At 45.6% G+C, this 27,882-nt stretch overlaps 1 protein-coding gene across 3 annotated transcripts; it reads right to left on the bottom strand.

Annotated features, from left to right (window-relative positions):
- Nucleotides 1-1,436: 1,436 nt before the first annotated feature.
- Nucleotides 1,437-27,882, bottom strand: LOC115457957 (phospholipid scramblase 3-like). 3 transcript variants are annotated; one of them, XM_030187680.1, is made up of 7 exons: nt 27,801-27,882; nt 18,925-19,115; nt 13,449-13,476; nt 9,749-9,933; nt 6,607-6,768; nt 3,477-3,605; nt 1,437-1,779 (listed from the first exon to the last, which is right to left on the bottom strand). In XM_030187680.1, the coding sequence occupies exons 1-7, from the start codon at nt 27,811-27,813 to the stop codon at nt 1,726-1,728; spliced, it is 762 nt and encodes a 253-aa protein (XP_030043540.1). In that variant the 5' UTR covers nt 27,814-27,882; the 3' UTR covers nt 1,437-1,725. The 3 variants fall into 3 exon arrangements, with proteins under 3 accessions (XP_030043540.1, XP_030043543.1, XP_030043542.1); XM_030187683.1 differs by having other exon boundaries at nt 6,619-6,768; XM_030187682.1 differs by having other exon boundaries at nt 9,749-9,930.

The raw sequence follows: 27,882 nt of genomic DNA, 5'->3' as shown, positions 1-27,882 counted from the left end.
GATAATATATATGTGATTTTAGAGTTATACATGTGATTTTAAAATTGTATATGTGATTTGCATATGGTTTTATTCTCTTTTTTGCTGTTAAATGATGCACATTCAGATATATGGTTACATATAATTGTTTGTGTTTTGCACACGTTTATAATATAATTATTTTTTGGATGTGATATGATGCATGTGTATGGTTATATATGGTTTTATATTTGTGTTTTGTTTTTATAGTTTTACCCCTGACGCAGCCTGAGAGCGAAACGTGGCCACGTTGGGTATTGTTCCAATAAACCTTTTGACCTAATTCTGCTTTTTTTGTTTGTTCTTATTATTCTGCAAGCAGTTTTGTGCCTTTTTGTTTTTTGTTTTGTTTCTATCAAAACATATACAGAGATATATATTCATGTATAGTTTTTAATGTATTTATTTCGTCTTATAGATTTCTTTTATAAATATTCTCATGTTTATTACATGTAATTGTATATATTTTTCATTTGTGATGTTTTAGATTCCTGATGCAGGCACTTTGCTGAAATACGGTGCCTTGTCGAGTCCAATTTTAGTACTGAATAAAGACCCTATTTCTTCGTTACGTCTGCTTGGATTTTTGTAAGAGTCATGTTTATCATGCTACTTCCTTGCTTCTACATTGTCCTATCCGTAGCAGATTTCATTTCTCCACCTTGGTGGTCGTTGAATTTCATCCAGATTCCACTCAAATCTCGCTGCTTATAACCAGTGCTCCCACATAAAGATACAGAGATTATTTAATGCTGGGAGCCAGGAAGCATTAAATACCACAAAAAGCATCATAACCATTGGTTATGTGCTGACTTGAGTGCTCAAACTACATTTGAAGAAATGTAACAACAATTTATTTGGGCTCCCTGATGAAGCTATTGCGAAACGTGAACCCTGTTACCTGGATTTCAGTTTTTGACTTTCTAAGATAAGTGGAATATTTAAATATGCTCAAAACCTTTTAGCTATTGGAGTTATGCCATACTCTTGGATAATTAGAATAATATTCTTCTTTCTCAGTGGACAATGATTTGTGATTGTTTCAAGTACTGTGATTATACCTTGATGAACTTTATGCCGTTGATCTGAGGATCACGGCATTCTTTCAACTGTCTATGAGCACTGTCAAAGTTTTTTATGAAGTTGTTGACTTTGATATAATTTGGATCAATCTTGAAGTGCATTGATATATTAGTTATGAAGCTTTTTGTAGTACATAACCAGTGCTCTGCATTATGCGGTTTATATAACAGAATATCAAGGTAGGAACCAGAGGAAGGAACAAATCAAGGGAACGTCAGCATTTTGAAAAACCACGTCATAAAAATGATGTCAAGACAAGGAAGTAATAAAACTGAACTCACACTTCTATAGAAGCTAGTCTGTTAGAGGCCAGAAGGCAATGAATGATACAATAATGAAGCTTAGGAGGGCGCCCAAAGGTTTTATTTCATTTTCAATAAAGACAAATCAAGCAAGAAGACATTGTACCTGTCCCATTTCAAAAATACTATTGTTCTCCAATCCCAGGATCTTATCGGTCCTCCCTTCCCTTGCCTGAGGATGCTGTCGGGATGTTATCACTTCTCTTCTCAAGATGGTGTCTTCCCTGAATCTTTCCTTCATAAAATGGTCTCCCTCTTTCCTCTCAGGATCTTTCTCTCTTGCTTGTGTGCTAGTAGAATGGGATCCGAGAATTCTTGGGGTCTAAGGATTAATTTCTACCAGAACTTGTCTTCTCCTCATGTCAACCAAGTGATCCTAGAAGGACAATGGGGGACAGTCATTGAGATCTCAACAGGATGGGGGTGTAGGTGAGGCAGAGTGGAAGTTAGACATCAGCTGGACACACCAATGGACTTAGAGGTCTTTGCCAAAAAGCGCTATATTATAGTACGCTTTGCTTTAACTCAAAAGGATTCTCAGTTTTACAGATCCCACTAGTGGGTGCTGGGATGAGAGCTAAAGAAATGAGAATCTGACCAACTAAACTGGACAAGCTGAGTATCTGTCTCTCTGTGTAAAAATGATCATGTCTGTCCCTGATGCTGCAAAAGTTAATGATTAACATTAACACAGGCTAATGTCAGCATGGGGTGATATTGTTTGGATCACATACTGGAACAGGATGTGGAGGACAGCTAATGGCATGCACTCCAAGCTGTCATGGAGCTGGATGTGGGATGGTGAGGTGCAATGTCTCCTCTAAGCTATGTGGGAGTCCTCCAACCACACTGCTACCAATGGGAATGGGTGCTTCAATATTGCATTTTCAATTGCTAGGGACAGGCAGGTCACCTGAAGTCCTGCAGAACTTTCTTGTTCCTTGCTACTGATGTTGAAACAGCACCCCCCACTGGCAGGAATGTAGGAGGAGGAGGAGGAGGACTAGTGGAGGAGTGGCCTAGTGGTTAGAGCACCGGTCTTGCAATCCAGAGGTGGCCGGTTCAAATTCCACTGCTGCTCCTTGTGATCTTGGGCAAGTCACTTAACCCTCCATTGCCCTCTTGGGACAGAGAAATATCCAGAGTACCTGAATGGAACTCACCTTGAGCTACTACTGAAAAAGGTGTGAGCAAAATCAAAATAGATAAATAGCTTAGAGGGAACTCTGGTGAGGTGAATAGTCAGAGGATGCTTCAGGTGGCAGAAGCAAACTATGGAACCACAGAAGAGCACAGGCTGAAATATACACACAGAAGAAGGAGTAATGAGCAGGACAATGGAGGGCATGACGAAAAGAGAGGGGTGGGAATTACTCCTGCTGCATCGCAGTGGACACTACCACTATAAGCAACACCGTGAACTATCATCTCTGCTTAGCTTCTTGTGTTCTTCTCACAAGTGAGTGATGGATGTGGCACACAATTCAGAGGTTCATAGGAATGCAACAGGAGCTGCAATACGAATGCTTCTATTGTAGCCACATGTAACCATATTATAGCCCTATGCTTGGAACAACCTTCCCGAGCCCTTACGCCAAGCCCCCTCCCTGCCCATCTTCAAGTCTTTGCTTAAAGCCCACCTCTTCAATGCTGCGTTCGGCACCTCTTACCTTTCAGGAAAGCCAGACTGCCCCAATTTGACTGCCCCTATCAGACTGACTGTTCACGTGTCCTTTAGATTGTAAGCTCTTTGAGCAGGGACTGTCCTTCTATGTTAAATTGTACAGCGCTGCGTAACCCTAGTAGCACTTTAGAAATGTTAAGTAGTAGTATAAGGTCCTGGACTGAGGCTGTTGTACCATTTCACCTAAGTGACTTAACCTGTAATTTCAACAATTGGTCTAGAGGTGACTGTGCCCTTGGGCTGTAGGGTCCCTATGTGATGTGCGTTGATGAAGAATAGTTGAGGGACTAAGAGATGACCCCAGTTAGAAATGCAGCCATCATTAGGCCAAAGAGCACTCCATCATAGAAGAGAGATAAGACCAAGAAAAAGTGCAGTGATGCACTCACCAAGAAAAGTGAAGCTCCCATCAGTACCACCTTCATCTGAACATCCAGGTCCCAGGGGATCTGAACTAGGAACAGTTCGTTGTCTTTAGTTATCTTGCCAACCGTCTGGGACTTGTCTTTAGTCTTTATCTGTGAACAGATGGCAGAAAGGCAAGACAGTGATCAAGGGACCCTACTCACATCCTTATCTTATCTAGACTGCTCAAAGTTCAAAATGACCACTATAAAAATTTAAATGAATTTCAGGCCTCCACCACTTCCCTTTCAAATTACAGCAAAACGTTCTTCTGCTTCTTTTTGCTATTTCCAAGGCCTACTCTTTCTTCTTCATCTGATCATATTCACTGGGTCACCCAGTCATCTCACACTAGGTAAGTGTACACACCTATTACCCCTCTTTTGTTACAATTACATTGGCTACCGGTAGAGGCAGGGTTACAATTTAAAGTATCTGTATTGATCTTTAAGGCCTTTTATGGAGATATTCCAGCTTATTTGATCGATCGTCTCTCTTTTATGAATGGAAGGCATTTTTGGTCTACCAGGAATTCTTACTTGTTAGGTTTTCCTTCCATTCGAAATGTTAAAGCCTTGTGTCCTTTTAAAGCCGTCCTATCATATCAAGCAGCATCTTGTTCGAACTTTTTACTTCCCTCCCTTAGACAAATAGAGAAATCACTACCAGTTTACAAAGTTACTGAAGACCTTTCTTTTAAGAAACTCTTTCTTGAGTGCTAACTGATGATTTGTTTGATATTTGGGTTATTGGGTTTTGGGTTGTTGTTTGTTTTTTTTAAAGATTTATCTGCTGTATTGTAAATTCTCTGGAGAATTCTTCAGATTTTTTTTGTTGTTGTTGGTTGTTACCCACATTGAACTTCTTGGTTATTCTGAGATATGAAAAGGTTTATGGTGAAGTCATTGATCGACTTACCAATTAGAAATACATCCGAATCAACACGATCTTATCTAAATCTGCACTACCCAAGCTGCAAAGGACTTAAATACAAAACAACTTACGCATCTAGAATTTCCTACATAAGCACACAACTGTGGAACGCATTACCAAAAGCCTTGAAAACGACGTACGACCACCTAAACTTCCGGAAATCACTAAAAAGCAACCTGTTTAAAAAGGCATACCCTCCCATTATTCACGGCGAGGCCCCAGTCTACATGGCAGACCTTATAGACTTACCAACCAGGAACACAAAAAGGTCAGCACGCACATTCTTGAATCTCCACTACCCTAGCTGCAAAGGACTAAAATATAAATCAACATATGTATCCAGCTTCTCTTATATAAGCACGCAACTATGGAATGCTCTTCCAAACGTCATGAAAACAATGCACGACCTAACAAACTTTCGGAAATCGTTAAAAAACAAACTGTTCAAAAAGGCATACCAGAACGATCCAACCTAAACACCTGAACCCTGCAACACAATCAAAACATATACCAGAACTGGACAAAACTTAACTCTTTCTCCTTGAATACTTAATTTACTCTGTCACTTATGAACTTTAACGCAAGACCACTCTGTTTTTCTCTTACCGGAATCGGCGATCGCCATCACGGTACTATGTAAGCCACATTGAGTCTGCAAATAGGTGGGAAAATGTGGGATACAAATGCAACAAATAAATAAATACCGATTCAACTTAAATGCCTAATCTCTGGAACACAACCAAACTAAAGCACGTAATGGACATAACACAACTCTTCCGTTCTCTGATTCCCTAAGGTGGCTGTGCCACATGAACTTGATCTTACCACAACATCACCCAGTATTTGTTCACACCGGAGCCTGCAAAGGCCTCTCCGGTACTATGTAAGCCACATTGAGCCTACAAATAGGTGGGAAAATGTGGGATACAAATGTAATAAATAAATAAATACCGATCCAACTTAAATGCCTAATCTCTGGAACACAACCAAACTAAAGCACGTAATGGATATAACACACCTCTTCCGTTCTCCGATTCCCTAATGTGGCTGTGCCACATGAACTTTATCTTACCACAACATCACATTGTATTTGTTTACACCGGAGTCTGTAACGCCTCTCCGGTACTATGTAAGCCACATTGAGCCTACACATATAGGTGGAAAAATGTGGGATACGAATGTAACAAATAAATAAATAAATAAAATGTATGAAGGCAGCATGCATAGATTTCGAAGTTGGTGTGTTCTGGGTGTGGTGTGGACACACCTAAAAAGTCTATGGCAACAAGTCTATAAATTGGTGCCAAGAATTAGGCATTCCCGATACCATGTGCTTACCTCTGGATTCTATATAGCGTGCCTAGAGATTCGTGCTGAAATCCAGGCATATTCTATAACAACGGGCAACCTTTTCCTACCCCCAATTACATACCCCCTCTGCAATCTAGTCCAGCCCCCCCAATAAGCACATCCCCCTCCAGCCCCTCCCCAGTGGCGCATACCTTCTGCAGCTTTCTCTAGCTCCCACCCACCATGGCACACATCTCTACACTTTTCTTCAGACCCCTCATCCCTGCAGCAACCCCTCTCTGACTCACCCCCTCCTCCCCCGGTTTTATGTCCCTACTCCCCCTGTGGCACACTCCCCACTAAGATTGACAGCCCCCTAATCCATTCCAGAGTACCCTACTCCCTTCCAGCTTTCTCCATCCTCCATCTCTCCCCTGATCACGGCATCAAGAGTTATACACGGGTACACAATGCACACCTGACTGTGTCCTTCTCCTTTCCTGCCATGGCAGCAGAGGAGAAGGACAATGTAAAGCCATTAACCTGCTTCCCTTGATTGTGGGTGTGAGAGGAGGTAAGAGGGAGGGAGGCTGAATTGCCAAGTCATCCGGCCTTTGCAGTTGCTGCCACCTGCCTGTGCACGGAATTCTGCATAGTCAGGGAATTCCGGGCTAATTCTACACTGCACAGCTGTGCAGAATTCCTTTCGGGGAAAGAGAGCGGCTGACATCGAGTGCTCTCTACATATATTCAGCACCATTGCATATCCAGATCGCGGTAATAACGGGCAGTGTTTTAAAACTAATGTTCACCGCTACTGCGCCTTATGGAAATAATAACTTCTCAAAACCATGCGTAGGGAGAATCCTATTCCAGAAGAGAGTGTTTTACCTCAAAACTCACATCTCCAAAGAGGTTGGTTTGAAATCCCGGACCTACGACCATTAGGACAGGCTCTTTGAAGGCGTCTAGAATGGAGAGACTAGTCACAAAGGCTTGCCATGCGTAGGTGATGTAGCCTATGATTCTACCTGGGGGAGACTGGACCTCCACCTGTAAAGTACATGAAATGAATGTCGAGTTATTTGCAAGTATTGGAGATTGTGGGCCTGGGCGTGGATGAGATAGAGTGTATTGAATGGAGAGAATTTAAAGAAAAGTTAGGCATCTTTTACACATGTCAAAAGCTGTATAAATGGTAACTGTGCAGGGTCGCCGAGGGGGGGGGGGGGAGCAGGGGGGACAAGATTCCCCGGGCCTACGAGGCCGCCGGAGCTGCATTCCCCGGTCTCACCTTCCTGCCCTCTGCTCCGTCCGCCACTGGGACCCCTGCATTAAAATCGGTAGCACTTCAGCTGAGCTCCATTTGGAAAGGCAGATTGCCTCCCTTCGGGCCCTCCCTGTGTCCCGCCCTCACGGAAACCGGAAGTTACATCAGACGAGGGCGGGACACAGTGAGGGAAGGCCCGAAGGGAGGCGATCTGCCTTTCCAAATGGATCTCAGCTGAGGTGCTGCCGATTTTAATGCGGGGGGGGGGGCACGGTGGCGGATGGAGCCGAGGGCAGGCAGGTGAGACCAGGGACTGCAGCAGCGGCGTCCGCGGAGGGGGGGGGCGCCTTGCCCCGGGCCCAGCTTAGTCTCTCGGCGACCCTGAGAAAAGGTGCTACTTATATGTATGAGTGGGTGGTATGTACAGATTTAAAAGATGCATTTTTATTTTATATGTTTTTTTTGTGTGTCTGTTTATTGTGTATGTTTTTATTGTGAACCACTCATTAGTGTGACCATGAGCAGGTATAAATTCATCTAAGTCAATAAATAAATGTTGCAGGCCTCAAAGTATACATGTGTTCCATATTTTAGAACAGTACTACTACTACTACTTATCATTTCTAAAGTGCTACTAGACCTACGCAGCGTTGTACACTTGAACATGAAGAGACAGTCCCTGCTCAACAGAGCTTACAATCTAATTAGGCCAGACAAACAGGACAAACAAGAGAACATGAATACCTGGGAAAATTTCCCCAGTAGCATTTATGGCTGCTTTGATTCACACTTTACTGTCAGTTAACTTCTTTATTTGGACCAGGCCTTGGAGGAGAGCTGGGGGTGCGGGAGGGGGGAGAATTGTGCTGAACTCTCTAGGGTTAACAGCCACCTCAAAACTGCAAAAGTTTCAGTTCTGGAGCACAACTCTTCAATGAGGGGCCCTCTTGCTAAATTGCAGTAAAAGGGTCCCTGCGCTAGCGACGGTGGCCTTTTCTGCCATGCGCCGAGGTCTTTTTTACCGCAGTGGGTAGAAAGGGCAAAAAAAAAATTGCAATGTGGTAAGAAGCTTAGCCAAGATTGGATGGCAGACCTGGTGGGGGGAGGCAGGGCTAGTGGTTGGGAGGCGGGGCTAGTGCTGGGCAAGACTTCTACGCTCTGTGCCCTGAAAATGGCAGATACAAATCAAGGTAAGGCATACACAAAAAGTAGCACATATGAGTTTATCTTTTTCTGCCATCATCTACTATGTTACTATCCAGCTTATTTTCGAAAGAGAAGGGTGGCCATCTTCTGACACAAATCGGGAGATGGCCGGCCAAATCGGTATAATCGAAAGCCGATTTTGGCCGGCTTCAACTGCTTTCCGTCGCAGGGTCGGCCAAAGTTCAAGGGGGCGTGTTGGCAGTGTACTGAAGGCGGGACGGGGGCGTGGTTAAGAGATGGCCGGCCTCGGCCGATACTGGAAAAAAGAAGGCTGGCCATGACGAGCATTTGGCCGACTTTACTTGGTCCCTTTTTGTTCACGACCAAACCTTGAAAAGGTGCCCGAACTGACCCGATGACCACTGGAGGGAATTGGGGATCACCTCCCCTTACTCCCCCAGTGGTCACCAACCCCCTCCCACCCAACAAAAAAGAATTAAAAACATTTTTTTGCCAGCCTTTATGCCAGCCTCAAATGTCATACCCAGCTCCATCACAGCAGTATACAGGTCCCTGGAGCAGTTTTTAGTGGGTAATGCAGTGCACTTCAGGCAGGCGGACCCAGGCCCACCCCCCCTACCTGTTACACTTGTGATGGTAAATGGGAGCCCTCCAAAACCCACCCGAAACCCACTGTACCCACATGTAGGTGCCCCCCCGTTACCCTTTAAGGGCTATGGTAATGGTGTACAGTTGTGGGGAGTGGGTTTTGGGGGGCTCAGGACACAAAGTAAGGGAGCTATGCACCTGGGAGCAATTTCTGAAGTCCACTGCAGTGCCCCCTAGGGTGCCCAGTTGGTGTCCTGGCATGTGAGGGGGACCAGTGCACTACAAATGCTGGCTCCTCCCACAACCAAATGGCTTGGATTTGGCCGGTTTTGAGATGGCCGCCATTAGTTTCCATTATCGGCAAAACCCAATGTCGGCCATCTCTAAGGCCGGCCCAAATGTTGAGATTTGGCCGGCCCTGACCGTATTATCGAAACGAAAGATGGTCGACCATCTTGTTTCGATAATACGGTCGGGGACGCCGCTTTACGAGGCCGGCCTTAGAGATGGGCGCCCTTATAGATGGGCGCCCCCGTTCGATTATGCCCCTCCATGTTACTATGTACTATATGCACTTGCCGTGCAGCCATTTCGAAGGGGGGGGGGGGCACTTACTGCCTCCCTTTGAGGTGGCAGGTAAGGGCTCCTACGCTAACCCGGCAGCACATGACACTGCCCGATTATCATTGGGTAACCCCTGTGCTAGAAAATCAGACCTGATTTTCTGTAGCACCAGAAATGGCAGACGCTGGGGGAGGAACTACCGCTTGTGCCCCCGTAAGGCCTGCGGTACATTCCGGTTTGGCACGCGGCAAGCCTTTAGTAAAAGGGCCCCTAGATGCCTTATACAGAATTGGGTTGAATCGAGGACACTCAAATTTCTGCCGAAGAGAGGTTGGCATTCCAGGAAAACATTTCTAGACAGTGGTCTTCTCTTATGACGCCAGCCGTTTAGCGCAACACATTGTTTTGAATGCTTTGGTGGGAGAAGAAAACCATCACACTCACCTCACGCTGACTGCTGAAACACTTATATGTTTCTAATAGTTGGATGACCTCTCTCTCCATGTTGTCCACAATCTTGACGCAGTAGAGAGCTCCACAGAATTCCTTGTGCTCTTTGGCAGAGTAGATCCGCTGGCCCATGTTATTCTGGATCTCATACTGATTGATATTTTGAGGACTGTAAACTGCTAGAGAAGGGGGAATCTCACCATGAGCACCATCGCCAGTGCTGTCATCATCGTCAGTGACATCGTAATTATCATTATCCACCCTAGCATCATCAACTTTGCCATCCACATTAGCTTTGTCATCACCAATCACATCACCATACTCAACGCAACCATCATCGCCAACTCCTTCAACACAAGCCTTATCAACACTGCCTCCATGAACACAAATATATTCATAGGCACCTTAAGGGCAACTCTATGGGGCCGATATTCAGACCATGGGAGACTGGCTAACTCCCATAGTTGGAGCTGAGCCTGGATATTCAATGCCGGGCTGTTTCCAGTGACCAGCATTGAATATCCGGCATATTTTTGGCCAGTTTAAAGATAACCGACTGAGTCGATATTCAGACTTAGCCGTTTATCTTTAAACTGGCCAAAGGTATCCTACCTTTTCATGTGGCCAAATAGGGCTGCTAAAATGGCTTTAAAAATAGGCGGATAGCCGGTTATATCAGGCAATATAACTGGCTATCTGTTAGCCACTAACCATGGATATTCAGCGGGGGATAGCCGGTTAAGTGCTATTTAACCAGTCAGCAGCCGTTCTGGCTGGTTAAATAGCACAGAATATTGGGGGTGGGGCAGTGGTGTAGCAAGGGCAGCTGCCACCCGGGGCGGTTTGCCGCTGCGCAACCCTCCCCGGGTGCAGCATAACACCCCCCCTCGGCGCATCAACCCCCCCTCGGCGCATCACCCAAGCCCCCCCCAAGTGTATTTTTGCCTGCCGTGTGCATCCCGCTGGGGGTGTGTCGGTTCCGCTGGTTCCCTGCTCCCTCTGCCCCGGAACAGGAAGTAGCCTGTTCCGGGGCAGAGGGAGCAGGAAACCAGTGGAGCTAACACCTCCCCCCCAGTGGCATGCACACAGGGCGGACCGCCCCCACTGCCCCGGCCTTGCTACGCCACTGGGGTGGGGTATAAGTTTTTGCCTGCATTTACGTGCCCCTCGCATGCATAAATGTGTAAAATACCAGCATTTACCCACGTTAAGTGCACACTTACCCATGGAAGTGCCGGGAGGCCTCCTCAGCACTATTCTGTTGCAAAGCATTTGAGTGGCCTAGGGCTGGATTGGTGTCGAGTGCTGTTCGGTAAGGGGTGCTCCGAGTTCAGTGCTAGTTATTGAATAGCGCGTAGAACCCATTCCCATGCTCAGATTTTGCTGCCGGTATCTATGCCAGCTGAAGCCTGCTATAAATACCGGCATTCGAGTATTGGCAGTTGGCAAGGGAATGGCATTATGCTAACACTCCGCAGGCACCCCTGCCCTGCTCCCAAACCACACCCCCTTTTCAGTTGCACACATAAGTACATAAGTATTGCCACACTGGGAAAGACCAAAGGTCCATCGAGCCCAGCATCCTGTTTCCAACAGTGGCCAATCCAGGTCACAAATACCTGGCAAGATCCCAAAGAGTAGCAACATTCCATGTAGAACTGCAAACAATAGCAAGATTCCGGAATCCTAAAGAGTAACAAGATTCCATGTAGAACCCCAATTTAATAACGGTCTATAGACTTTTCCTTTAGGAAGCCGTCCAAACCTTTTTAAAACTCCGCTAAGCTAACTTCCTCTGGCAACGAATTCCAGAGTTTAATTACACGTTGAGGGTTCTAGAATAGCGCCCACGAATATGCACGTGCAAATATTTAATAATGCCAGTTAGCTGCAATAACTGATTGTTAACATCAATTTATTGCAATGAATAGGCTTATAAGCAACTCATTTGCACGTTACATGGGTCCCTGCTGCATTTATATGACCACAGCTACATCAGATTTATGATTGGCGTAACTACAGCAGTGGTGTAGCCATGGGTGGGGAGGATCTGAGCCCCCCAATTTGAATTTGGGCCCCCCCAAAGTCTGCTGGTTAGGCTGGTGAGGGTCCCCAAGCTCCGGCAGCAGAAACCTTCCTCCAGCGATGTTTGCTGCTGCCACGCTGCCTCAGTTTTAGTGAAACTGAGCATACACAAGGCTTCACACGTACTTAATTTCATTAAAACTGAGCATGCTCATTGTGGAGGAGGGGGGAGCAAGGCAGGCTGCGTGGCAGCAAACATCGCTTGAGGAAGGCATCTGTTGGCACGGTTTGGGGCCCCCCGCCAGCCCAGGTATGTGGGGTTGCGGTAGGGGAAGAGAGCAGTGGGAAGGTGGTGCAAAATGTGCCCCTCCTTCACTTTGGGCACAGCCCTCCCCCCCACCCCTCCCAATTGAGGTCTGGCTATGTGCCTGAACTGCGGGCATGTGTAAATAGAAGTCTAGTCTCTCTACATAAAACGCACCTCCAACGTTCTAATGAAGCCGGAACTTCCGTAGTTGTGTAGATCGCTTTTGCCCATGACTGTGTGCCCCGCCCTCGCGTTACAACGTGATGACGTCGAGGGCGGAGCACTCACACTCACCAACTCACCGTGGCAGGGAGAGAAGGAGGGAGGGTGGGGGATTACCTTGCTAGCGCCCGATCGTCATGACGTCGAATCGCATCGCTCAGACGCATAACGGACCTATCCACCACCCCAACAACATCATTCGCCGGCGCAGAGAAGAAGAGAAATATGGCTGTCGGCAGCACAGGTACGCAACAGTGAAGGGGGAGGGTTTTCTGTGGGAAGGGGGGGGTCCACAGTAATGCCGAGGGGGGGTGTTCAAATCGGAGGGAGGGGGGGAATCTGGAACTCGGTGGGAGGGGCATGAGGGGGCCTTGAAATGGGAGGGAGGGACGGGCATCAGGGGGCCTTGAACTGGTAGCGACATTGGGTGGGAGGGGGGTCTGGAACTCAGAAGGAAAGGAAGGAAGGGAGCGAGGGAGGGGGGGTCTGGAATTCAGGAGGACAGAGGGAGGAGGGTCTGGAATAAGGGAGGGGGGTCTGGAGACAGGGAGGGAGGAATACCTTGCTAGCGCCTGTTTCATTGCCTACTGAAACGGGCCTTTTACACTAGTATTCTATAAAAGAATCTGAGTGTCTAAATGCTGTTATAGGATTCAGATACGTTTTGCATTTTTTTTATTCTAGTTAATTGAGTAGTAGCACTAAGCACATCAAGTATAGCACGTTTGAAAAAAAAAATATGAGAGTAGCCCGATGAAAGAGGTGCTGTGCCACCTGGCAATAAAACAGTATCGCCTAAAAAACAGTGGTTATTGCTGAGGGTACTCTCAAAAAATTAAAAATATAAAAAAATACAAATAAAAAAATAAAAATTTTTTTTTTAAGTATGAAAGTAAAAAACCCTTTAGAAAATACATTTTGAAAACAGAGACATAATTTTGAGCTCATTGTTTGGGTTTCTAGTATTAATAGATGTGTTTTACCAGCAGTTAATAGTCTTGGTTCTATTTTGTGATAGCTATCATCGAGCAGCATTGGGTTGGCCTGAATGGAGACACCTCACTTATACAATTACTCTCTCACCCCCTTATGTTTCTACAATTATGAACAATTCATTACGGTCAACAAAAGCAACCTTACATTTCTGCCGAAGCTGAATCTGGTTAATCTGAAAAGAGAAACATAAAGATAGTCAGTTGGACCTTCTCCACTTACCAGATGTATACAAAATCAGAACATGCCCTGTAATCAGTGCGTTTTATCTACTGAAAAAGGTGCCAGTACTCAAATGCCAGGGCCACCCTTTGGGGTGAGGTGATCACTGAGGGACCCACCCTATAATAGCCAGGCCCTCTGTAACCAGTCACAGAATTGGTATGTAGAGCCTGAGCTCTTTCATTAAAACTTGGGGTCCATGGGTAAATTATAGCAGAAAATGGAAAAGGTGCCGGTACTCAGTACCCCCAAGTACCCCCACAAAAAAGCCCTGCCTATAATAGAAGATTTCTTGCCCACCTTCTTTTATTGCAGACCTATACCTGCATACTGCAGATAGAAAGATAGCTGTTATTAATTTTTGCTGTCCCATAGCAGCTCAGTATTGGGAACACATATGGCTGGATGCGTTGGTACAGTGGAACCTTTGTTATCTTAAATGGGGACCCAGAAATGGCTCAACAGCGCCGCCCATGTGGATGCATTATTAGATAAACTTGTAATTATATAAACAGTGTGATGTGTGCTGATGGCTATTGCATATCTGGACACAGGCATGGTGACATCAACCAGTAAAGGAACATCTACTGAGACAGCAGTGACATAACCTGGAGGGTTTTCTTCTCCTTGGAGTTAGCATGCATTCGAAATGTGCCTATTGTTTGTATACGGATCAGCATTTGATTTAAAATTTAAACGTTTGCTATAATGTACACTTATACGTATTCCTTTGTGTGTGTTTTCCAGAAAGATACAGAAAAAATTCGAGATGGTGAAGCACCGGGATATATGACGAACTTGATCGACCTACCAACCAGAAACACATCCGCATCAGCACGGCAATACCTAAACCTCAACTACCCAAGCTGCAAAGGACTAAAATACGCATCCAGTTTTTCCTACATCAGCACACAACTATGGAACGCACTTGCCAAAAACCGTGAAAACCATGTACGACCACCTCCAATTCAGGAAGAAACTAAAAACCCACCTGTTTCAAAAGGCTTAGCCCACCGACCCAACTTAAATACCTGAACTCCGCGACACTATAACACCACAGTCCGTACTGATCACCAAACAATCTCTCATCTGTTCTTGCTATCCTCTTTATGGTCCCACCACATGTTCCTTCATGTGGTCCCTACCCTTCCCTACCTCAACTTAACCATTATTTGGATTTGTTTTACTCCCGAGTCTATCTACACCTCTCCGGTACCATGTAAGCCACATTGAGCCTGCAAATAGGTGGGAAAATGTGGGGTACAAATGTAACAAAGAAATAAATAGGGAAAACCATCAGGAACTGCCCCTTTCAGTATCTGAGCTGGAAGACATTATACCTTCAACAATCAAAATAAAGGGGTAAAGGGGGAAACAATAAAGGAAGGTGTGTGTAACAATACCTTAAAATCAATAAAATACCCTTAAAAAGACTTCTGGTTAAAAAATATATTAGACTAGTAAAAAAAAGGCCCATTTCTAACACAAATGAAATGGGCGCTAGCAAGGTTTTCTTCTGCTCCTCTGCAACCACCCATGTCCAGCGACCCTCCTCTCTCCCCTGCCCCCCCTCCAGCCACCAATGTCCAGCGACCCTCCTCTGGACATGGTTCTACTGTGAGGCATGTTCCCCCCCCCCCCCCCCGGGTTCTGAAGTTGACATCATAATGGCTACGGTGACCACACCAACAGTACTACCCGCACTCTGATTCTTTTCCCCACATCTTTTACTATTGTCCCACTCTATATAGCTATGTTATCTCTGTGATACATTGTAACATACTTTGCACTGTCTCTGTGATACTTTGTAACATACTTTGTATTGTATCTGTGATACTTTGTATCATACTCTGTAAGCCGCACTGAACCTGCTATCGAGCGGGAAAGAGCGGGGTATAAATGCTACAAATAAATAAATAAATAAATAAATGTCAGCCTGATCTACGGAGCCTAGCAGACCAACTCGGAATGAGCCACGGTCCCAGGCAAGTGAGAGAATTATTATATAGGATAAGGAGGAAGTGACATCATAATGGTACTCGATATAGTCTTAGGACCTCTTACAGCAACACAGCTGTTTCAAGTCCGAAACCTTTACTTGAAAATTCAAATAGTTTGTCATACTTCCACCTCCTAACCAAGAAATATATGCCTTTATTATAAATAATGTAACCACAAAACATTTCTTTCAAAAAGTCTGGTCCCCCTGATCTTCAAAACCATTTAACCAGCCAGGAACGGCACCCGGCCGGTTAAAGGGCACTTAACTGGCTTTCCGGTGATATTCAGCAGGGGAAATTCTACAGCTATCTCTGAATATCAACTTAGCTGGTTAAGTTTAAACTGGCCCCAAAATAAACCGAATATTCAATGCTGGTCATTGGAAACAGCCCGGCATTGAATATCCAGGCTGACCGCCGACCGCAGTCTGACTATCAGCCCCTTGTTCACAGGACTGGGAGAACAGCAGCGGAGGGTCCTGCGTGACCATAGTTTCTGTCTCTTGTTTTATTTGGGTGCGGAAGAAAGTGTGCCCTAATGCACGCTGATGAGGCAGGCGCTGTGTTGTTTTCATGTTTGCGTATGTCGTAGCTTGAGCTTTTTAAACATTGTTACATAGTGCATAGCTACATAGTAGACGATGGCAGATAAAGACCTGTATGGTCCGTCCAGTCTGCCGAACAAGATACACTCATATGTGCTACTTTATGTGTATACCTGACCTTGATTTATCCTTGCCATTTTCGGGACATAGACCGTAGAAGTCTGCCCAGTACTTGCCCCGCCTCCCAGTGGTGCTGCCACCCAATCTCCGCTAAGCTTCCGAGGATCCATTCCTTCTGAACAGGATTCCTTTATGTTTATCCCATGCATTTTTTTAACTCCGTTACCGTTTTCATCTCCACCACCTCCCGCGGGAGGGCATTCCAAGTATCCACCAATACTTCCTGACTTTTTTTTTTCCTGAGTCTGCCCCCCTTCAACCTCATTTCGTGTCCTCTAGTTCTACCGCCTTCCCGTCTCCGGAAAAGATTTGTTTGCGGATTAATTAATACTTTTCAAATATTTGAACGTCTGTATCATATCACCCCTGTTTCTCCTTTCTTCCAGGGTATACATGCTCCCTGGAAGAAAGGAGAAACAGGATGTATTTCCTTGTATTTGTTGTGTTCTTTGTGGTACTGTGTGCGTAGTTCTCAGTTTACGTTTTGGGTGTGGTGGCTGTGGCATGCAGTGGAAAGGCACGTGCTGTAAGTACGGGAAGCATTGGGGGTTGGGGGAGGGGAGAGTTAATGTTGCTACAATATCTTTTATCAATGCCTTGTTTTTTCCTTCTATGCTGTGGATTAGACTTTCCTTGTGTAGAGAGGTGTGGTAGCCGTGTTAGTCCACTTTTAAAGCTAATCAATATAAATAAAACATGGAAAAGAAAATAAGATGATACCTTTTTTCAGGGCTGGTCCTAGGGTCTCTGCCCCCCTGCAGACTATGTTGGTGCCCCCCCAGCATCTCCTTTCTCTCTTCTCCCACCTTGCCCCTGTCCAGCGATTCTCTTTCGCCCCATCCCCCTCCCATTTATGGCCACCTGCCCGCCCTCTTCTCCTCCCTTTTTTCTTCTTGCCACCCTGCGTGGTTTAAGTCTTTTTTAATTTACCTCCATCCCAGCAGCCGGATCATTTCAAAGCCCTGCCTGTCTCTAGGCTTCCCTCCCTTCGTGAGTTCATTCCGCAGAGTCCCGCCTTCTGATGTCATTTCCTCAAGGGCGGGACTCTGAGGGAACGAACTCACGAAGGGAGGGAAGCCTAGAGACAGGCAGGGCTTTCAAATGACGCAGCTGCTGGGACGCAGGTAAATTAAAGATTTAAACCCCCAAGGGCGGCGTGGTATGGCACCGCAGTGGCACCCTTGAAGGCAAGCGCCCCCCTGCAGTGCTTACCCCGCTTACTGGGTTTGACTGGCCCTGCCTTTTTTATTGGACATAACTTAATACATTTCTTTGATTAGCTTTCGAAGGTTTGCCCTTCTTCGTCAGAGCGGAAGTAAGCAAATGTTGGTAGATGACAGTATATATGAGTGAAACATCAAAGCATTTCAGTGGCAGTCTAACAGGGTGAGGGTGGATAGGTGAGGTAGGAGGTATGCATGGGAACATCAAAGCATTTCAGTGATAGTCAAACAGGATGAGGGTGGATAGGTGAGAGACTTTCCTTGTGTAAGCAGTTTTTATTTTGTTTCAAATAGTTTTATCCTGTTCCTGCTTTTCTTTCTGTAGAGCAGCGGTGGGCAACCTCAGTCCTCGAGGGCCGCAACCCAGCCAGGTTTTCAGGATTTCCCCAATGAATATGCATAAGATCTATTTGCATGTACTGCCTCCATGGCATGAAAATAGATCAAATGCCAATTAGCGACTCTAATTGGCTTGCTGTCTACAACTAGTGCAAAACACAGCCATTAAAGTCATCACTGACCACAGGAAATTTGATCATTGTCACCCCACTCTTAAAATCAGCTCATTGGCTTCCGTTGACTTAACATCGCATAACCTACAGACATTTGCTCCTCGTCTATAAGACCTTTTCCTCAGGTGGACCTGTTTATCACATGATCTTACTACCTATTGCCCCCCTCGTGTTCTTCGAACAGCCCAGCAAAACCAGCTTGTAATTCCTTCTTTAAGGGAAATTCGTCACCAAGGCCGTCGAGAGGAGGGGGGGGGGGCAAAATTCCTCAGAGCCTGTCATCCAAGGGGGGCCCGCCCGGGGCTAGCATTGCTCTGCTGTTCCTATGTGGCAGTGCCGCAGAGCAGAGTGCTTCCTGCCGCGTCCAAACAGCCTCTTTGGACGCGACCGGAAGGAAGGAAGGTCTCTGCTCTGTGGCGCTGCCACACAGGAACAGGAGAGCAATGCTAGCGCCAGGCCCTGGGCAATTTTGCCACGCACAGTGACAGGAGCAGGACAAGTAAGCGGGGCGGGCCCGGGGGAGGGGGTGTTTGCCCCGGGCCCGTCCTTGTCTCTTGGCGGCCCCGTTAGTCATGACACTACATGCCAGTCCATCTGTTCAGTTGAGGGTCCTGAACCCTTTCCTACTGACTAGAAAACGTTCTTATTCCACGATGCTATGCCCTGTAGCGTGAGTTGCATCCTGGAAACCCCTAAAGCCCCTTCCTCTTCTGCCTTCCCTTCCCAGCTTTTCTTTTACCATTATGGCATTTCTCCCCCTCCCTCCCGTCCTCGCGGTTTGTCTAGTCAATATACCCTTTCCTTTCTTTAACATTTTATTGTAAGCCGCTCAGATATGATTTGATGGGCAGGTTATAACCCCTAATAAACTTGAAAACTTGATCATGAAACCGAGAAGCGTGGTAGAATAATCATGACTACATCGGTGACTTCTACTGCACCTGGGTCAGGTACTCCAGCCCCAGCGGTACACCGGGGATTTCCGGTGTGTACGGCACCAGGTTCAGAAGATCAGGGCCAGGGCATTCCTGAGGCTGATGCTGGAAGGGTAGATCCAGAGGCAGACCGGAGTCCAGAGGCTGGTACCCTGGCATCTGTGTACGATGCTCATCAGGCTGGGGAATAAGGTAACCTGTCATCACAAAGAAAGAAAACAGGCAGGTCAGAGGCTGTTCCGCATATCCTCACAGGTACATAGCAGCCGAGACATGTCTGGTCTTGCCAGTGGTAGCAGCAGGGGATTCTCCCTGCTTTTGCACACAGAGCTTGCAAAATGCCAGAAAGGTTAACCAGGAGGATCATCATAAAAGACAGCTTTTCCTAGAGAGTAATTTGATCTGCTCAGGGTGGGGACGGGAATTAACATTCTAGGTATTATTAGAAAGGAATAACTCCCTATCCATGGACAGTTATTTACTGGGTCACTTCCAGTGTTCAGAAGCCATGGTACGCACCATCAGTATTTTTGGAGAATATGTGACTGAGGGAAGATATGATAGAGGTCTATAAAATAATGAGTGGAGTTGAACGGGTAGGTGTGAAGCGTCTGGTCACGCTTTCCAAAAATACTAGGACTAGGGGGCATGCGATGAATCTACTATGTAGTAAATTTAAAATGAATCGGAGAAAACTTTTCTTCACTCAACGTGTAATTAAACTCTGGAATTCGTTGCTAGAGAATGTGGTAAAGGCGGTTAGCTTAGCGGAGTTTTAAAAAGGTTTGGACCTGTGCTGGATTGCCCTTTGGCCAGCCTCTACTCTTTTCAGAAGTTTGCTTGTCTGGTTAGTGTGTTTAAAGTTGTTGTGTTTATTCTGAGTATTATCTATACTGCTTGTCTATGTAAATACTGAGGGGCTAGAGTGGATGCCAAGAGAGAGATGTCTTGGCTTAATTTTCATTCTGCTGGTTGATGGACACAACTATCCCACAGGTTCTGGAATAGTGGGAAGGACTAATCTATATATATAAAAGGCAACCCCAACGTTCTGAAGCCTCCACGGAAGTTGAGGCGCCCGAGATATCCGGTGTGCCCTGGAGTGTCTGCACCGCCCTCGCGTCAAAACGTCATGACGCGTCAAAACGTCATGACGTCGAGGGCGGAGCTATTGACACTCGAGGGCCGAAACGGCCCACAGCGAACAAGGCAAGTAGCTTCGACGGACGGAGGGAGGGGGCCCCTTGCTAGCGCCCGTTTCATTCCGCTCAGAAACGGGCATTTTTTCCTAGTGGAAAAAGAATTCAGGTAAGACCTGATTTCTTCTTAAAAGTATTAACTCTTGGGTCAGTATTCAGCAGCACAGCTGCCATGTAATTAAAATGTGAAAGGCATACATTAAACATAGTAGATGACGGCAGAAAAAGACCTGCACGGTCCATCCAGTCTGCCCAACAAGACAACATATGTATAAACCTTACCTTGATTTGTACCTGCCTTATTCAGGGCACAGACCGTACAAGTCTGCGCAGCAGTACTTCCCGCCTCCCAACCACCAGTCCCACCTCCCATCACCGGCTTTGGCACAGACCGTATAAGTCTGCTCTCCACTATCCTCGCCTCCCAACCACCAACCCCTCTTCCCCCCACCTGCTCCGCCACCCAATTTCGGCTAAACCTCTGAGGATCCATTCCTTCTGCACAGGATTCCTTTATGCATATCCCTCGCATGTTTGAATTCCGTTACCGTTTTCATCTCCACCACCTCGCGCAGGAGGGCATTCCAAGCATCCACCACCCTCTCCGTGAAAAAATACTTCCTGACATCTTTCCTGAGGCTGCCCCCCTTCAACCTCATTTCATGTCCTCTCGTTCTACCGCCTTCCCATCTCCGGAAAAGATTTGTTTGCGGATTAATACCTTTCAAATATTTGAACGTCTGTATCATATCACCCCTGTTCCTCCTCATCTTGGTTCAGCTCTACAAAACATATAAGTGCTATTGTGGAAAACCGACACTTGAAATGGGTTTCTTGCCTGTTTAAAGTTATACGGTCTGTGCCAGAGGCGGGGCGGATGGTTGGGGGGTGGGGATAGTGCTGGGCAGACTTATACGGTCTGTGCCCTGAAAAAGGCAGGTACAAATCAAGGTAAGGTATACACAAAAAGTGGCACATGTGAGTTTATCTTGTTGGGCAGACTGGATGGACCGTGCAGGTCTTTTTCTGCCGTCATCTACTATGTTACTATGTTGATTTATTATTTATTAGGATTTATTTACCGCCTTTTTGAAGGAATTCACTCAAGGCGGTGTACAGTAGGAATAGATCAAACATGAGCAATAGACACAGCAGTAAAAATTTTTCAAAAACAATGCAAAGTATGGCATTGTACACTACTTACAATGTCAACACAATACGTAATAGAACATTATAACTGATAGTGAAGGGTAAAGCAAAGATGTAACATATAAATAGGTAAGAAAGTAGGAAGAGTTAGCTGCAGCATCGTGCCTTATGTGCACTATGAAAGGGGGAGGGGGTAACAGTGTGTAATGCAGCTTATTTGTCTGAATAAAGCCCCTCCCCTCTCATTATACAAACCCGAGTTTTTTTTGTTCCGGGAACTGACAAACAAGGAAACAAGCCAATTATTTTTTTAAAAAAGAGGCTATTTATTACATGCAAATGGGAGAACAAAAGTGATACACAGTAACTGCAAATTATAAACAATTAAAGGCATATGCAAGATAACTCAGGAAAATAAAAGAGTGGGTGTGGTGAAATGGTGAATTTTCCAGCGTATAAATTATAGGAATATTTCATGAATGTATTTCTGTAGTTTGGCCAGCAGGTGGTGCATTCTTTTTTTCTGTTGAGTGTGGTAGCCGTGTTAGTCCACTCTTAAGGTTATCAATAGAAATCAAACAAAATAAAACATGGAAAAGAAAATAAGATGGTACCTTTTTTATTGGACATAACTTAATACATTTCTTGATTAGCTTTCGAAGGTTGCCCTTCTTCCTCAGATCGGAACGTAAGACCTTTGAAGTCAGAATGATTGAATATTTTAACACCCAACAGAAAGGACTTAACAAGGATCTGGGGTTCCTAGCCCATTATAAACCATAAAGCTGTATGTCTCTGTTGATCACCCTCCCCTCACCTATCCACACCCATCCTGTTAGAATATCAATGATATGCTTTGATGTCCCCATGCGTACCTCCTACCCACCCCCATCCTCCTACCCTGTCAGACTGTCATAGTAATGCTTGAATGTTTTCACTTATATACACTGTCAGCTAGCACATTTGCTTATTTCCGATCTGACGAAGAAGGGCAACCTTCGAAAGCTAATCAAGAAATGTATTAAGTTATGTCCAATAAAAAAGGTATCATCTTATTTTCTTTTCCATGTTTTTTTTTCTGTTTAAAGCTGTTACAGAGAGAACTAGCTGTTCCTTCTTTAGTTTAGCACAGAGAGGAAGTAACCTACAGTGATGTGGCCAGCTACTTTTAAAAAATGTCGTTCTGAGCTCATTGGCCTAGGAGCTCAAATTCAGCCAGGATGTACTGGCTTTTCTCCCCAGTTTCAGATAGGGAGCGGAGACAGAAAGATTTCTTCACTGAGGCCCTGTAAGCAGTATATTTTGTAACCTGTGAGCAGCTATATTTCCTGTACTCCCCAGACACTACCCCGGTAGTGACAAAATGTTTAGATAGTTTTATAATTGATCCTTATTCAGCTACCTGCTATTTGCCTGTTATTTTCCATCTGTTTTACTAGTTCACTGTTCAATATTTTAATGAAAAGAAACATAATTGTTTATTGGCTCTGATATCCTGGACTGACTAATAATCCTGGTGGTTTGTGTGTTGGGTCTGTGGGTGCTTTCTAGGAACTGTGGGAGTGTGGCCTCAGTAACCTAGAAATCACCAGGGAATACATGCAGAGTAGGAGACTCACACTAGTGTATAGCATAAGCAGCCAGTGCAGGCGGACCTGAGCTGTGCTGGGGCTAGACTAGGGTTACCATATTTTGTCCCCGAAAAAGAAGCACAATGCCCCACCCCGCCCCCTTTCACACCCCATCCCGTCCCCTTTCACGCCCTTGCTCCACCCCCTGTCAATATTTTCCCCTCCCCTCTGTCACACACTCCGTCACACCCCTCCCCTTACTAGTGCCTTGGTGGTCTAGTGACCTCTTCGGGGCAGGAAAGACCCCCCTCTTTCCTGCCCGGAGCGCTGCTCTGCATACATCCTTCCCGTTGCTGATCTCGGCACCGATTCAAAATGGCCGCCGAGAGTTGAAGTCTCGCGAGGTCACGTCAACTTTCGGCGGCCATTTTGAATCGGCACCGAGATCAGCAACAGGAGGGATGCATGCAGGGCAGCGCTCCGGGCAGGAAAGAGGGGGGTCTTTCCTGCCCCGAAGGCGGAAGAGGGCACTAGACCACCAGGGCACTAGTAAGTAAGGAGAGGGGAGGCTAGCAATCTGCCCGTTTGTCCGGATTTCTAGACAAACGGGCAGTTTCGCAATACCATTTGTAATTCTCTACCCGGAAATGGCGATTGCCATTACGGCATATTGTAAGCCACATTGAGCCTGCAAATTGGTGGGAAAATGTGGGATACAAATGCTACAAATAATAATAATTCCGTATACAGCACCTGAAAAATCCACGCGGGAAAAAAAATACGCCCAGGCGTATTCTCTAAAGTAGGCCTACATTTTATAGAATAGACTTAAATTTCTGTGTGGTATATAGAATACGCCAAGTGGCTCACCGCGCGACTACATTTGGTCACACGCAACAGTGGGTGAGAGATCATTTAAGCCACGCTACTGCTAATGTTCAGGAAAGTGTCAGACAGCTGGAACATGTTACGATTCAGCCCATGCAGGAGATGAGCACTAGATCTAAACGTTTTGCAGGATTTGCCACAGGGCCATTCCTGATCACGATTTTAGGGGTTTTGTCTAGCTGAACTGTCGGTCGCGAATGCGGTGTCATTCCGAAGTCTGAGAAAGGGGTTATGCAAAATCTACATGCAGATACCAAGTACCAGATTGTCTGCTAAAGGGATGATAGGAGGGTCTGTCTGTAGGCCTGACCCAGGGTTTAATGTGCATTCACTTGTACCTATTTTCTGAAAGAACATTTGTCTTTTATTTTCCTGAGGTACCTTGCATTTGCCTTTGTTTTTAATTTGCAGTTACAGTGTTTCACTTTTCTCCCATTTGCATGTAAATAAATAGCCTTGTTTTTATAATAGTTGGCTTGGCTCCTTGTTTGTCAGATCCTGGAGCAAAAGAACTCGGGTTTGTATAATGTGAGGGAGGGCTTTATTCATATAAATAAGCTGCATTACACACTGCTACTCCTCCCCCTTTCATACTGCACATAGGGCAGGATGCAGCAGGTAGCTCCGCCCTGCAGACAGAGGGATCTCCCTGGTGGTGGCCGAGGGGTGTTGTACAGTAAATCTGCCTATTGGCACAAGCAGTCAAGTAATATCAGCAGGGTTGCCAGGTGGAAAATTTTTTCCCCACCCAATCCAGCCTAAAAACAGCCCAAAACCCACCCAAACTCAAACCCCGCCCTTGACACCCCCACCCCCGCGTCATCATCCCCACCCCCGCCGTCATCAACCACGCCCCCACCGTCATCAACCCCGCCTCCCCCGTCACCGGCCCCGCCCAGAACGTCACTAACCCCGCCCAAAACGTCACTAACCCCGCCCCCGTGGCAGAAAAAACCGCCCAAAAAACTGCGGAAAAGAAAAAAAAGAAGCCCAAAAAACCGCGACCCGCCGCGGGCAAAATTTTCCCGTGGCGGGTCGCGGAAAACCGCCCAATTGGGCGGTAAAACCGCCCACCTGGCAACACTGAATATCTAAGAGCTGTTCAGTCCTTCCTTCCCCCCCCCCCCCCCCCCAACCCTCCCTCTCTGAATTTCCTTGCTGTTTATTTTTTGACTGAAAAATCCTTTCAGGGCAGTGAAATGTTACCAAAATGCTTAGGTATATAACAGGGGTGTAGCCAGACTTCACCGGGAGGGGGGTCAAGAGCCCGAGGTGAGGGGGCACATTTTAGCCCCCCCCCCCGGCACCGCCAACCCCCCCCCCCCCGGCGCACCCACCACCACCACCACCAACTTTGACCTCCCCCCCACTGACGACCCTCTTGAACCCCCCCCCACCCGCCATCTCCTACCTTTGCTGGCGGGGGACCCCAACCCCCAGCAGCCGAGGTTCTCTTCCTTCGTTCTGTTTCCGAGTCTGACGTCCTGCCTGCCCCGAAGAATTCGCTGGACAAGGGAGGCGAGAGACCGGACCCTGTAGGAGGGAGGGAAGGAAGGTAGGGAGGAAGGAGAGCCAGCTCACCCTCAGGAACAACCGGCTTGCAAGTCGGTAAAACATTAACAACCGACTCTTGCGAGCCACTGCGAGCTGGCTCCAGCACACCACTGGCTATTTATAAACTAAGGCCCATTCATTTTTATTTTATTTTTCTATTCTCATTTTTCATCCTTTAGTTCCATTTTGTCATTTTTAGTTATTTTTATGGTAGGGTTAAACATAAGATTATATTTCTCGCCATTTTCGCTGTTTTAATTATTAATATTTATTCCGTAATCATTTGGTGTTATGCTTATAGGTTTTTATGTCATACTTCTTTGATGTTAGAAAAAGTAAAGTTTTTTTTTCAGTTCTCTAGTGACATTTCATCAGTGTTCTGCGGTAAAGTACAGATGTGATTAAAGGTACGTTCTATGTTTAGTTCAGCTTTGGTATTGATCTTTACTTACTTTTTTTGTAGTATGGTTACATTTCACTAGGGGACCCTTTTACTAAGCCGCGTAAGGCCTACATGCGCCCCCAACGCATGCAAATTCCGAGTTACTGCCCAGCTACTGCGTGTGCCGGGCGGTAATTTCATTTTTGGGGCACGTCCAGTATGCGCACCAGTAAATCATTTTTATTTTCTGGAACGCAGCGCTACCGGGCGATAAAAGGCATTTGACATGCGTAGACCCTTACCGCTTGGTTAACGTGTGAGACCTTACCACCGAGTCAATGGCTGGCGGTAAGGTCTCGGACTCACAATGAACGCACATCAATTTTCATTTTGCCACACGTCCATTTTCGGTCAAAATAAAACATTTCTTTATGTATCACAGGGCCCTTTGGACGCCTGGAAAGGGTAAATTGTCTGGGTCTTCTAGGTGTGATTTGTGTTGGTCATGTAAAAACAAAACTGGAACTCTTGTACATCTGTTGTTGGAATGTTCTAATCTTGTAATATTCTGGTCAGATGTTTGGGGAAAATTGAAAGAGATTTTTGGATTTCATGAATCTTTTTTTACCCAAATATATAATATGGAAATCCACTTGCATTTCATTTCTATCTTTAGAAAATGATTCTTGGTCTCAGTTGCATTGAAACTGGTCATTTCGCACTGGAAAGACAATTCCCAAGTAAATGTGGTGGTCTGCAGTAATTTCCACTCTTAGTCGTAAAACTGGTCTTCAAAAATGGAAATCTTTAGACTTTTTTCTTTCAACTGCGGACTTAACATTATGATTTGAACTCAGCTTTATTGTGTATTTTATTCTGTTGTGTTACTGTTTGAATTTGTTGTATAATTAAAATCTAAAAAAAAAAGATGCATTTTTACAGGCGCACTGCAAAATGGATCTGTGCGCATCCGAAACGCGCGCTTACACTACCGCAGGCCATTTTTCAGCGCACCTTAGTAAAAGGACCCCTAATTCTCTACGGGACATTTCATAACATTTTACAGATATCTTTTGTATTTTGTCCTAATTAGGATGACACTGTACATCTTGTATATATTTACAAAGGTATATAATTTTGCACTGCCCTGTTGAGCATGGATTTCGATGGTGTTCCCTTTCTTCACGTATGTTCTTCACTTGTTTCCTTTCACTTGTGTATTTCACTATTTGCACTCTCCTTTTTCATATACTTATGGTTCATATATTATTTGTTGTTTTATGATTTATGTTTTTATAAAGGACCCCTGATGAAGGCAATTTCTTGCCGAAACACTGCAGTGTTGGGTTTTCCTCATCTTGAAGTATCTGCTGTACGTGACCTCTTATATCCACCTATATTGGATATTGTTCCCAGAAGCCAGTTTTTGTTAATAAACTGAGTTATCTTGGCATCCTGACTTGTGGGTTTGGCTCCTTCCGGTCCTTTTTCTTTTCTTGTCGTTTGTATTCTTTTACGGAAGGATCTTGTTTCCTTCTTTTTTTGTTAGGCTTCTAGTAGGTCGGTATATTCAGCCATGCGGCGAACTTATCATTTCAAACGTCTAAGATGTTTTCAAGCAAACAAAGAACAACGTTGGAGCGGACGAGAAGGGCAAGAAATCTTTTAGTAAAAGTTCTTCAATCTGACTCGACACAGACCGTGTTTCAGCGACAGGGGTCTACGGTGCTGTAGGACTAAACAATAGGTCTAGGGGTAAACTCGGATCTGTGTCGCATGAATAAACAACTTGGCTAAAGGATTCAATTGCACATATGAATAGCTGCGAATCTGGCTTCACGTCAAAAAAAGGCATCTGTGGCTATGTGTAAACAGGTCTACGTGTTTGGCGGGTGAATCGCTTGATGCATATTTTTGATGTGAAGCTGGTTGTTCACATGTGCAATTGAATACTTTTGAGAAACACAATTTTAGCCCAGCCTTTATAAAACACTCACTGCTGCTGGTTGAAAATTACCCCCTTTGTTCTTTTTGCCAAACCAATGGAATGTTTGGATACTGCTCCAGTCACACACACACACACAGGGGTTGGAAAGAATCACATGAGCCATGCTCCGCATGCTTTCCCCACTTGTTTACCTGACAAGGACATGATCAGTCTGTCTCTTGCTTTCTCTCTGTCTGGTAAAAATCACACAGCCTCTTCATCCTACATGTAAAT

This window comes from Microcaecilia unicolor, chromosome 14 (assembly GCF_901765095.1).
Source record: "Microcaecilia unicolor chromosome 14, aMicUni1.1, whole genome shotgun sequence".
NCBI classification, from domain to species: domain Eukaryota; kingdom Metazoa; phylum Chordata; class Amphibia; order Gymnophiona; family Siphonopidae; genus Microcaecilia; species Microcaecilia unicolor.
The sequence above is the reverse complement of the archived record's forward strand: the minus strand, read 5'-3'. Positions and strand labels throughout refer to the sequence as shown.

Coding starts and splice junctions, on each gene's coding strand:
- LOC115457957 (XM_030187680.1), bottom strand. Junction 9,934..13,448: donor GATTCAGCTTCGGCAGAAAT/GTAAGGTTGCTT, acceptor CCCCTTCTCTAG/CAGTTTACAGTCCTCAAAAT. Junction 3,606..6,606: donor TTGGAGATGTGAGTTTTGAG/GTAAAACACTCT, acceptor ATCTGTTCACAG/ATAAAGACTAAAGACAAGTC.